This window comes from Vigna unguiculata, chromosome 11 (genome assembly GCF_037176805.1).
Source record: "Vigna unguiculata cultivar grain cowpea cultivar isolate G323 ecotype 2 chromosome 11, ASM3717680v1, whole genome shotgun sequence".
NCBI lineage: Eukaryota > Viridiplantae > Streptophyta > Magnoliopsida > Fabales > Fabaceae > Vigna > Vigna unguiculata.
In genome coordinates this window covers 41142759-41155827 of record NC_140802.1, presented here as the reverse complement: position 1 = coordinate 41155827, position 13069 = coordinate 41142759, and the positions used below count along the sequence as shown (strand labels likewise).

Here is a 13069-nt window from a genome sequence, read left to right as displayed (position 1 = left end):
AAAAGGCCTCTGCTGTATATTTTCTTAATGAACTAATTAAAATAATATAAATATTAATTAAAGAAAAACCTATTAAAGATTGTGAATTTTGAAATAAAAAACGATAGTGGGAGAAAAATAAACATCTCAGTAGGTGTAGAGTGCATGGTGTATGCGTACGTCGATATACCAATAGATACATCCATTTGAAAATAAAATAAAAAAGAATGAGACGTACATACATAATACATACATTTGTACATACATAATTACGCATGTGTCCATGTTATGTAGCTGGAGATGGTGTTGATGTTGTGTGGCAATGCAATTGTGATTCCAGAGAGAGTACATCCCAATTTGTACTAGTAGAGCGCCCTCTCTTTCCCCCTTCATCGTTTCTTTTTCTTCTTCCGTTACGTACCGTAGCTACCACCACCTACGATTATTTCCCTTTTTTTCCCTCTCTCTCTTTTCTCCTCTATCCCTTTCTCTTTCGCTCTCTCTTCTTCTTTCGATCTTCCACCGCCTCGCACCTTTTCAATCTCCAAATTAGGGTTTTCAGGTTCCTATATTCCGCTTCCATGTTCCTCGCTTAGATTCGCCAACGCCTCGCAGATCTACACACCTTCTCCTTCGCTCTTCCTTTATCTTCTCCCACATGTTCTGGAAGCTCGCCTCTATCTCCTCCTCCTCTCCTGTGAGTTTTCTCTTTCCCCTTTCTTCTCTGCTAATTAACTGGAATTCTTGAATTCAAACCGCGTTTCTTTCTTCTTTTTCTCGCTCTCGTTAATTATAGCATCGCTTAGTTTCAGTCTTAGTTTTACTTTCCTCCTTTGTAATGCACGCTCTTTTCTTTTTTCCTTTTCCGTTTAATTGGCAATCTAGTAATTGTTCTTCCACCTGCCTCTCGTAATTTCTGTTGTCGGGATCCACCTAGCTCAGCTTAGCTCAGCTGTTGCTGTTTTACGTGCTTTAATTATTGTTGTCTATAATTTCACTGAGAAATGAAAAAGTCTCTGGTGGAAGCCAATTCACATAAACTATTGCAAATTGTATAAAAAAGAAAAGAAGGAAATAAAGAAACCTGTGTAGATTTGAATTCATATGCAAATTTGCGACAACTTGGATTACTTACTCAAGGTTGTGTCGTTCTTTGACCTTCTCTCATGCAAGGATGATCTTTAGCGAAAATTTGTAATTGGAGGCCGTGTGATTGACGGGGAAGAATTTGTAGCTTAAGTAGTTGTTTAATTGTTAAACTCTATAGCGGCTGAAAACTCGCCTTACATATTTACTTGCTCAATGTCTTGTTTTTGTGTGTCTGGTGTTCTGTAGGTGGAGGTAATATTGGACAAGGAGAACTTCACTTTGGAAGAACTTCTGGATGAGGAGGAAATAATCCAAGAATGCAAGGCCTTAAACAGTCGACTCATCAACTTGTATGTTTTCGGTTATGTTTTCCCCATTCTTGTGCTTATGTTTTCGGTTTTATGACAAAGTCCAATAGATCATTTGATGCATGTAGCTGTCCCAACCTTGTGGTGTAACCAATGCTTGGTTGTTATTGGTGGCCTTTTTCATATTTTCTGTACACAATTTTACCTTAACTTTAAGTGGAAGTATTATTGCTGAATTGCACAAATCTGAGGTTGGATTATGCATTACTGATTCAACTGAAAGATAATTATTAATTTTAATAATTATTTGTTGTTGTCTTGGTTTTATTTTTTTCTTTTCTTTCAGTCTGAGAGATAGAACTCAGGTGGAGCAATTGCTACGCTACATCATTGAAGAACCACCAGAGGATGCTGAAAACAAACGGGTCTTCAAGTATGCAGTTGTAATTGAAATTTTGTTGAAGAAGGGTTATGTTTCAACTCTCTTATTTCTCTTTTATCATATGATCATTGTTCTATGATTTAGGTTCCCATTCATCGCCTGTGAGATCTTTACATGTGAAATTGATGTAATTTTGAAGACCTTAGTGGATGAAGAAGAGGTTTGTAGTATACTACATTATTCCTTACATAGTTTGTTTTTTTATTTGAAGTCCTTTATTAATGTTTTGCTTTAATCAATTTCTGTTTACTATTGTGGTTATTGCAGCTCATGAACTTATTATTTTCCTTCTTGGCGCCTGATCGTTCTCATAGTACCTTGCTGGCTGGTTACTTTAGCAAGGTATATTCTTGGTAATTTTGAATTTTAGTTTGTGACACTTTGTCGATAATAGTTGTGAGGTTATATTGAAGCACTTTCTCTTTGATAACTACTGTTGAATTTTGCAGGTCGTTATTTGTCTAATGATACGAAAGACAGTACCGCTTATGAATTATGTTCAAGTAAGTAAACCAATGTGCTTTTATAGTGTTTCTATTGAATTAATTTTAGAAATTATTTCAATAATTGGTTGTATGAAATAAGTATATGTTTGAACATGTGTGGTGAGAAGTTTCAATTTATTTTATTTGGACTGTCTAAAATAATAATTTTTGATAGTAAAATTACTAAACTAGGTATAGAGTTGTTTATAGCAGTTGACTTTTATTTAAATTAAATCAATGTATTTTTGAGGATAACGAGGAAAATAGAAATTAAATGAAATTTTTTTTTTTACCTTTTAATCATTATCTGAGGTTTTGTTTATCATGAAATAAACTAATTTTTTTTGTTGATATTTTAATCTCTGATTATGAATCCAAATTATCAAAGATTTCTAATTAGTTACACCAACGTTTTTCCCCTACCAATAGGATTACTATATCTAAAATGAATCCAATTCAACCTCATTCTTAGTAGGCTTTGTTTTTTTAATATGGCAATTTTAAAGAGACGGCTAAGTACTACCGGATATAAAACTTATTCCTTTTTGTTGTTAGCCTCACTCAGTGATGCTGTTTATGTGAACTTCTATTCCTTGTGATATCATCTATCATTCAATCTTCAGCATACTTTCTGCAGGCCCATCAGCATGTTTTCCGCCAACTTGTAGATTTGATAGGCATTACATCTATTATGGAGGTAAACATTCATATAGCAGTTATATTATTATTGTTGAGATCTTGGTCTTGCTACTGTGATGTGCTAGAATGGGTCCTAAATTAAGTTATTTGTACAGGTTTTGGTTCGATTAGTAGGTGCTGATGACCATGTATATCCCAATTTTATAGATGTGATGAAATGGTTGGCTGAGAGCAACCTACTTGAGATGATTGTTGATAAATTAAGTCCAGCTGTAAGTAAACCATCTATATCTGTGATTATAGTCTCTGTTACATTTTTCAGATTAGCTGCATGATGCTTATACACCTTGCTGAAACTAGACTTAAGAAAGTTTACCGTGTTCTGTAGGAGTTGTCCATTGTTTAGTAGGGTTAGAAAGTGGCCAGGCTTCTGCAGGCCTTAGGTTTGCCTATATCATTACCGATTACAAACCTTTTATTTTTTAGCCTTTGCATGGCCTATTTAAAAGTCTTATTTGACCTGAAAGCATGACTACTTGGCCTGTTTTGTCGAAAGATGTATAAACTTGCCAATAAGCCTAACTAGGCCAACAAGACTAAAAAGGCCAATAGGCCTTGTTCATCTCAGAAATATTAATTTATATGATAATTATTGTAAAATTTATACTAATAATTTATAATTAAATTATAGCATAAAACTTCTTGTGTCTTCACAAGTTGCATTTTTTTTTTATTTCACTACATTTTAATTCCTGTAATGTTGTGGTTTCTTTCTTCTCTTCTGCTATATAACTTTTTTTTATAAATAAACTAATATTGTTTTATTACTTATAAGTAATGGTCTTAAGCCCTTGACAAACAGTTTGACCTATTTTAACCCCTACTTATTAATAGATGATCTATGGGATATTCTAAATTATCTCCCAGTCAATGTTTTTTTGTTGGAGATCTCATGTCAATTGAAGATATGACTATATTATAATACATAAGTGGGTGCAAGCTTCACCTTATCAAACCAGTTTGTTGAAGTTAAGTTAAGCTTAAATTTACACTTTTAACACGGTATCAATGCTTATCCTAGTGAGGTTTGTTGGACTTATTGTGTCATCCACATTGGATTTTTATCAGATCACTCACAAATATCTAGTTTCACACTCAAGATGTACCGTTCTCTGCTTGAGGTGGTTTATCCCACATTGACTAGGGATTTAGCCAAATTATAATATTTAAGTGGGTGCAAATCTCACCTTACAAGTAAGTTTATGAGGTTGAATTAGACTTAAAATCCTCTTTTAAAAGTTATAAATTCCAAACAGTGGTGTGTGGTGGTTGAGCTTGAAAATGCTATAGTGAGATTGTGCACTGTGTGATACATAAGCTATATTAATTTTTTTATGGTTTATATGATGTAATATTTTATACATATAAATTCTATAAAGTAATAAAAATTACTCAAAATTTATAACATCAATAATTAACAACAAAATATCACTGGCATCTTAAGCAAACCATACAAGTAAACACCGACAAAAATCAAAAAAACAAGTTTCCTAGATTGGAATTATCAGTCGTCATCTTCTATATCCAAGTATTATTTATCATATTCACTATTATTACATCTATAGATTTCAATTTTGGAAACTAAAATCCCTAAAATATCTCTGCTCAAAAGGCCTAGTGTCTCTGTTCTAAGGTATTTTTTAGAATCAACATGGCACTACTTTAGCACCAGCTATTTAGTCTATTACAGTTGCAACAGCAGCCCCTGTAACATGCTGGAGCAGTTCCACACTTCTATAGTGTGCTATTTGAAACCCTGAGCCCACCTAGCTATTCTATGCATGACTGTTGTTACGTTCTTTCAACTTGCTTGCAGTCCTACTCTTAAATTTAGGCATTTTCTAAGTGTTTGAGTGCATATTTGGCCAGCTGAATGAAATGTTGGCCTTTTCAACACAAGAGGCTGTGGTGTTGAGCTTACCTTTGTAGGATCCATGAAAGGCATTTTTCCTCTTGGAGCTACAAATAGAAAAAATATTGGAAACTAAGATCCAATTTAATTGTACTTAAGTGCTTGAATTTTATTGGCTATTTGTCCCCTTGTTGTCTTTTGTTATACATATAAATAATTTAACAACTGTGTTTTTGTTTTTTAATCAGAGTCCTCCCGAAGTTCATGCCAATGTTGCTGAAACTTTGTGTACCATAACTCGAGTTGCATCATCTTCTACTCTAGCAATTAAGCTTTCAAGTCCAAGGTTTTGTCTTGCAATGCTTTATTTTTTCCTAACACGTGTCTATGAAGTGATAACTAAATTTGTTACTTCGCAGTTTTGTTGCAAAAGTTTTGGGTTATGCATTGGAGGATTCACATTCGAAGTCTAGCCTTGTCAACTCACTTTCAGTGTGTATTTCTTTGTTGGATCCCAAAAGATCAGCTATTCCATCTCCGTTTTTTCATTCATTCCGAACTCAAAACATGTATGAACCACCAATTCCTGTAAACCCAGATACCATTGGGGCAATGCTACCTAAACTTGGTAAGTGTAGTCTGTTTTATCTCTCCATAAGTGGACAGTTTATATGATTGATAACAGACTTCTTTTTATTTAGTTATATTGCATGTGTAGTATGATATGGTGAAAAGGTTGTAGTTTGTTCTTTAATCATGTTATGAGATATATGATCATTTTGTTAAAATAAGATTTCAAAGAAAACTATCCAAAGGTGAACCATAGTCTTCAGGAGGTATATAAAGAGAAGTCCACATAGAGGATTTGTGTGTTTTCCTTCTTTTATTGGGGCGAGGGCATTGTATATTTTTTAGTTTAGAACTTCTATTTTTTATGATTTTCATTTTTCGTTGCAAAATTATAGCTACTATTAGGTGTTATAAAGTTGGCCATGGGTTTGCTGTGGCAGAAATAGGTAGCATATTTTTGGATGGCCACCACAGCATGGCGGTAACAATGTGGGTTTTCCATGCAGCCTATCATATGGCCACTTTAGGTGTTGTGGAATAGAGATGGAGGAAATTGCATCTCAGATCTGCACCCGTTTTTGATAGTAAGAAGCCTCGGCTCACTATGACTCTGACCCAAGGCAAAAAATCCTCTCTTTTAACAATTGTTATGGGTTCTTTTAACTCGACCCTGCCTCAATAAATTAAAAAACGAAAATGGGTTGGGTCATACAACCTAACCTAAACCCAGCCCAAATAAAAAAACCTGACCTAGAGTTCAGCAAGGCAGTTATAAACCAAAAGATGCAGACTTTTCCAGCACCTTCAGTGATCTGTGACTGCCACCAGCAGCCTGTTTGGACGATTCACTGCAGTGCAGCCATTTCCACCTCAACGCCTGCTACCAGCTTTTTATTTTATTATTTACATTGCTGCTTCTGTTTGTATCTTCTTCCCCCTTTTTTCTTTTTTTTTTCTTTTCCATTATCTCTTTCGTTCCACTGCCACACCTGCAACCTGAATAATTAATTTATTGATTTTCCTTTTATATTCCTTTAGAGTCTAGTCTTTCACTTCCAAATCTGTGTAGTCATCAACGGCTAGCAAAGCGTTCCTGTTTAAAGATGTGCAGCCATTTCCACCTCAACGCCTGCTACCAGCTTTTTATTTTATTATTTACATTGCTGCTTCTGTTTGTATCTTCTTCCCCCTTTTTTCTTTTTTTTTTTCTTTTCCATTATCTCTTTCGTTCCACTGCCACACCTGCAACCTGAATAATTAATTTATTGATTTTCCTTTTATATTCCTTTAGAGTCTAGTCTTTCACTTCCAAATCTGTGTAGTCATCAACGGCTAGCAAAGCGTTCCTGTTTAAAGATGTTGTACCATGCAGTCCTGCTTGGGTTTTATTTGGGGGTCCATCTTATGCTTGAAGAATGATATGCCAACAATTTTCTTGTTACGAAATATATTTTATTTGAGCAGTCCTATCACGGCGTAAAGATTGCACTTGCTGTCTACAGGTGAATTGCTTGTGCTTTTGGACGTGTCATCCGACAATAAAATATTGCCTACAACGTATGGTGAATTGAGACCTCCACTTGGCAAGCATCGATTAAAGGTTTGTTATGTTTTTTCTTTTAAATTTTATGGGTATGGTTGCCCCCTCCAGAACTAGGTTGTTGATTGGCAGTTATTATTGAATTTTGTTCCATTGATACTGTTCATTGAGCACTTTGAGCATTCATATTCCTGAGCAAGGATCAAGATCTGCTGCCTGTTTTGAATGTATTTTCTTTTTCTGACCAATTTGCAATCCATTACAGATTGTGGAGTTTATTGCTGTACTTTTAAAAACTGGAAATGAAGTGGCAGAAAAAGAATTGGCAAACTCAGGAACCATTCGACGAGTCATTGATCTTTTCTTTGAGTAAGTTACGTTTTTCAATTCTGCGGAGTTGTAGATTTCTTCTCTTCTCTTGACACGTTTTGTATTAAAATACAGGTATCCATACAATAACTCATTACACCATCACATAGAAAGCATTATATCATCATGTTTGGAGAGCAAATATAATGCCATCATTGATCATGTGCTCCGAGATTGTGATTTAGTTGGAAGGTTTATCCAAGCAGATAAAAATTCTATTCTTTCTGCTGAAAGCAATCAGGTAAATTATGCTTGAAACTGATACATGTGACTTGAGTTGGTCATCAGCTTTTCTGCAGTTTGTTTTTTCAAGCCACTAGTTTATAACTTAACCTAGGGTAGAAAGAAACTTGATTGATTTATGAAACTTCTGATAGAGTGTACAGTTACCTTTATTTTACTCGTGTTTTATTGAATAAAAATGAAAATAAAGATGCATCACTGTATACATATCCATATGCACTTTATGCATGGTCTCTGTATGCTGTGAAGTCTACAAGAACGTCTTTTTTTAACTATATATGTGATTTTGCAGCCCACGGTACCTGCTGCGGGAAGACGGGGGACACGAGTAGGAAACATTGGACATATTACTCGAATTTTCAACAAAATTGCTCACTTGGCCCATAGCCAAAGCCACATTACGAAATACCTGCAGGTTAGTTTTGTATTTTCTTACAGAGACAAATTCATGGTTTTTCTAGTATGTGGTTTTCTAATATCTGTTATGTTCGCTTTGAATTGAATCATTGACAGCTTTGCTTCAAAACTTAGCAGATGCTAATTCAGTCTTCTGAAGATGGATTTTTTTTTTCATGTAGAATTTGGATGACTGCTTAATGTCCTGGTTCACTAATAATAAATATATAAATAAGAAATGGTTTAACAGTGTTGAAGCATTAGATCCCAGATCTTGAAACACTGCTATTATATTGTTTGTTCTGGCAGACTCCTCCTTTAAATTGAATAGTTTTCCCCGTTCCTTGAATTGTGAGGTTGAGCTTGCATTTTAATTGTGTTGGCATGGATGTTCTTTAAACTAAATCTTCCTTAATCATCTTTGTAGGAGAATAGTGAGTGGAATGAGTGGCAAGCTACTGTTCTTCAGCAGCGTAATGCAGTTGAGAATGTTCACCGTTGGGCTTGTGGGTAAGCTCTAATTTTAATTATCTAGCCCCAAATTCTTAGAAGAAGCATTACGGGAGGTTCAGTGATTTTATTGAGCATGATGTTGGTAGTGATGCAAATTTTGGTTTCAAAAAAGTTTAAAAGGTCCAAGCCCATTTCTTCAATGAGTAGTCTTGTGACAGCAAGTGAGATTATCTTTCTCAAGCAGAAAGGATTCAGTGGGGCACGATTTTCTGTGTATCAAATTACAAACATAGGGGAGTGAATATTGTGAATCCTTCATCATTTTTATTGATTTCCTGTTTCATGTTTTCTGAAGACGCCCAACTGCATTACAAGATAGGATGAGGGATAGTGATGATGAAGACCTTCATGACAGAGACTATGATGTTGCAGCTTTAGCAAATAATTTGAGCCAGGCTTTTAGATACAAAATTTATGGAAATGAAGATAATGAAGAGGTTTGTAGTTGTTGGCTGCTTCTAAGCCTCTATATGTTTATGTGCTGTATCTTTAATCTTGATTCATCTGCCTCCCCTCTTTCCTTGTCTTTTAATTTCCCATTTTTTCATTGCCTTGGAGACTGTGACCTAAGTAAATAATGGACTAATCTAGTAATCACTGTTACAGGAACATGGTGTTCTTGATCGAGATGACGAGGTAATAGTTTTTTAATATAACTGGAGTTATTTGATCTGGTTAATTTCAGGGATTTGGAGAACCACTTTTGCGCTTAAAAATGTCTCATTTAGAAATTAGGTGACTGTCTCACTCATTGTGGCTGTCATCCATTTGCACAATTGTTGTGTTTTTGTGCTCTGGAGTTTTATTGTTTTGTGCCTTAGTTACTTTATTTTCGTAGCCTGTTTAAAGTTACACAGTAATCAACTAACATTTTGCTTTAGGAAACTAGGAAATAAGTATTTTATAACAGAAAGTAGGGATAAACCATCATTACAAAAGTCTAAATCTCAGATTGAATCATGCCTGTTACCTGGAAAATAAAACAAAAGACAAAACACTACAGAAATGCAAAACTTCCTACCCAAAGGTCACATATCCATCCCTTTTATCTTTATTTCAAATCCTTTTCCCATGTCAAGGGTGAAAGCTATAACAACCGGAATTCCTCTTATGGCCTCTGCTTAAAATTTTCACATGATAATAGCAGTGACATAATTTGGTAATCTTGCTTTCTTTGTTTGATAGTAACTTCATTTGTTTTTATCAAATGCAGGATGTCTACTTTGACGATGATTCTGCTGAAGTGGTCATATCATCCCTAAGACTTGGTGATGATCAAGGGAGGTGAGTATTCATTTTGTCATAGCTGGAACACATATTAGGAAGACTTTGATCTAATGGTATTATTGAGCATGGTATTTTGTGAAAACACTCTGTATACGATAAACCATTCACTTGTTATGTCCTTTAAGCTAAAAACGTGCATTGTCTACTATTAGGTTCTCCTGTGTACTTCATTTCATATTTCATGTGGTAACCATTATTTTCGTAATTCTTTATGGACTTTTAATGATGTGTAGTGCAGAATATGTAGTCACAAACTAGAGATATATTCTTTATGGAAGAATTATGGATCATAATCTGTATTATTTATTTTCTTTTGTGCTCATAGATTCTCTATAAACATGGTCTATCCTTCCTCAGAGATCATCCCATTTTATTGAATGTTACACATTCAATTACGCTAGCATTTTATTTTAAATATTAATCTCATGATAAGTAAGATCTCTGAAGATTTGGTCTTTTGATCGAGTCAATTGACCATGTGTGGTTCTTGTAATTGAAACTGACATCACTTGGTGTCATGGTAAATAATGAAAGGCTTTTTGCTGTTCACATCCTATGATGGAAATTGAATGTAATTTTTCATTTTATAACCCATGAAGATATATAAGTTTTGGATTTCTGCTTCGTTGTGTGACTTGTGTTTGCCTCCGAATGTTATTCTCATCTGCCATAATACATTCTGCCCGTGCTTGTTGCTTGATTTATTTTGTTTATAGTATATGACAAAGAGAACTTGTAATTGCTGTCTTATCAACCAAAATTCCCAGTCGAAGTGGTTTTTGTTTTCATTTCATTCATCATTAAATATTGATGTTTTTCTTTTATGCAGTAATCTGTTTACAAACTCCAACTGGTTTGCATTCCAAGATGACAGAATTGGTGATGCACCCGGGGGCACATCATCCTCTGAGATGATGGATGAGATAAAATTGAACTCAGGTTCAAATGGTGGTAGCAACAGTAGTGATGACGAGGTAGTGGTTGGAGAGGATGAAGAATTGGCTGACAGCAAAAACACTGTGAATGGTACATCTATCTCAAACACGGACTTCTTTAGTGGATTAACTGGTAGTGATTCCATGAATGGGGGCACCCTAGACTTTGAAAGTGAGAAGACAAGTCCTTCACATGATATGGGATTCTTCAGGTTTGAAGCACCAGATAATGATGACTTGTTTGGGGATAGACCTTTGCCTGATTGGGTGGGATGGGCTGAACCATCAGATATGCAAAATTCTGGCTCAAGTAGGAATCCCTTTCTGGATCATGACGAGTCTGGTAGTAATTTGCCTATCAAGCCTCAGGAAGACAGTCCTTTTCTGAATTCTCCTTCAAATGGGGAATCTGTACCTCCTTCCAACGGATCGCCAACTAGTACAGATTCAATTAATGGGAGCATTGACTCCAGTCCAACAACAGTAGCGGTACCCTCGCTATTTGAAGAGGATGTGGAATTTGTAGGTGTGGAATTAGATGGTACCGAGAAGGCAATGGAACAGGCTATCAAAGAAGGCACAGTTGGCGAAGCTGGACCATTGAAAAGAAACGTAGTGTCAAAGGTTCCAGAAAAGGAAAATTCTGAAGAAGACGGTAGTCATGCTGTGAAGGACTTCAACGATGCAAACTACTGGAGGGTCGACAAAGAGGTTGCTGTTCTAGAGTGATGAGCAGAGTGGTAAATCTTAGTTCCATTGTTTGTATGAAAATGTGGATGAACTCCAAGCTTATGCAACAAATTAGTGTACAGTATATTTTTGTTTCATTATGCTTTGTTTCTGTTATTCAGCATCATTAGATATTAAGCTTGTTTATTAAATTGAAGTTTTGCCTCTACCTGCAAGTGATTTATAGGGAATTCCCACATTTATTGAATATTCAATCTGGTCTTCTCTCTCAGTTCTTCTGTCTTCTACATTTTTTTTTAATCTGGTATGATAACTATTGTAAGATTTCCGTTCATTTTGGTAAAAGTGCATCGTATTTTATAACTAACATTCTACGTAAATGTTTCTATAATTAGTACGACGTGACATGGTTAACAGATAATGTCTTTTGAGGTCAATGTGTAGCTTGGAGCAATTGCTTTTACCGGTGATAGAAGTTTATGCAGGCTATTTTCTTTTTTAATATAAATGAGACAATTTGGCATAATGTTATCATTTCGTGTACACCATCCATAGAGAGTTTCCAACTTTGATTGTTCCCGGAAAGAGAAGGTTTTTCGGTGGGTTGTGTTCTGTATTACAGTAAAAGTTTGCTTGATTTTAAAAGCTTCCATTGGATTTTGCTAAAGATTGGGGGGAATAATAGGTTCCACATGGGGTCTCTGAAACCTTCCAAAGTGCAAGGGAAGATTGTTTTTGTAAATAGATGTAAGAATACTAGAGTTAAGGAAGAAAGTGTTAACAAATTACTAAAAGCCAGTATTGAAAAAATCCAGCAGACAAAAGAGGCACTATAGTTAAAATTTCTAAGGTGAATGAGTGAAATAAAGAGTCACACACCCATTCATTTAATCAACCAGAGATTCAACATGACGTATAACATAAGACAATTGTTAAATATACCTTTTGATTGCGAAATATTCTTTCTTCTTCTAGTTAATACCTATTCTCTTTTTACCTTTCTCCTTTTATCTATTCTAATAGACGAAAATAGTTATTTGAAGGGGTTAAAAATAGAAAAGGAAAACGCGTATTTAAGTAAAATTGTTAAAAAAGGAGATGGAAAAAAGTGTTTTTATAAATAAAAGTAGATTTAACAATTGTCTTAGCTTACTTGTTAAAACATCTGAAGATTGTAGTTAGTAACTTAAATACGCGATACTACTCTTCGGAATATACGTAAAATTAATGATTATTCGTGAGGAATAAAAACCCCATGTAATTGCAGTTACCACGCCATGAAATGACAGGAGCACCATCATAAATAATGCTAACCACTTTCTTATGGTTTTATCAATACATTATTTAATGTTAAATTCTGTTATGATGTTATACCTTTCAGTTTTATCAATGAAGCATTTATTATTAAATTGTCTGTTGATGATTCTCAGCTTTTTTTAGATAAAAATCAAACTCCTATATTCTCTAGTTTAATTCTTTTAGAAAGACAAAATAAATATAATAAAATAGTTAGACATTTTATTTTATTTTTCATTTTTCATTTTCCATTTCAATATATATAAACCAATTAATCATTAAAATCGTTTTCTGTCTCTTTTTAGGAGATTTTTTATCATTTAATGTTTTACACTGTTGTAGTAAGCCAGTTTGGTTTTATGATAATTTTAACACG

The 13069-nt window shown here is 34.6% G+C and overlaps 1 protein-coding gene across 1 annotated transcript; it reads left to right on the top strand.

Annotated features, from left to right (window-relative positions):
• The first annotated feature begins 295 nt into the window (after window positions 1-295).
• Window positions 296-11668, top strand: LOC114168609 (uncharacterized). The gene is made up of 19 exons (XM_028053495.2): window positions 296-676; window positions 1315-1418; window positions 1723-1809; window positions 1903-1978; window positions 2086-2160; window positions 2268-2321; window positions 2941-3000; window positions 3098-3214; window positions 5103-5200; window positions 5274-5482; window positions 6927-7024; window positions 7230-7333; window positions 7409-7574; window positions 7869-7991; window positions 8400-8482; window positions 8781-8922; window positions 9092-9121; window positions 9699-9769; window positions 10602-11668. The coding sequence occupies exons 1-19, from the start codon at window positions 638-640 to the stop codon at window positions 11434-11436; spliced, it is 2571 nt and encodes an 856-aa protein (XP_027909296.1). The 5' UTR covers window positions 296-637; the 3' UTR covers window positions 11437-11668.
• Window positions 11669-13069: the final 1401 nt, after the last annotated feature.

Excerpts from the sequence above, each read along its gene's own strand:
- LOC114168609 (XM_028053495.2), top strand. The coding sequence starts at position 638 with ATGTTCTGGAAGCTCGCCTCTATCTCCTCCTCCTCTCCT. Across the intron at positions 7,025-7,229 it reads TTGGCAAGCATCGATTAAAG|ATTGTGGAGTTTATTGCTGT; the intron begins GTTTGTTATGTT and ends AATCCATTACAG. Across the intron at positions 7,334-7,408 it reads GTCATTGATCTTTTCTTTGA|GTATCCATACAATAACTCAT; the intron begins GTAAGTTACGTT and ends ATTAAAATACAG.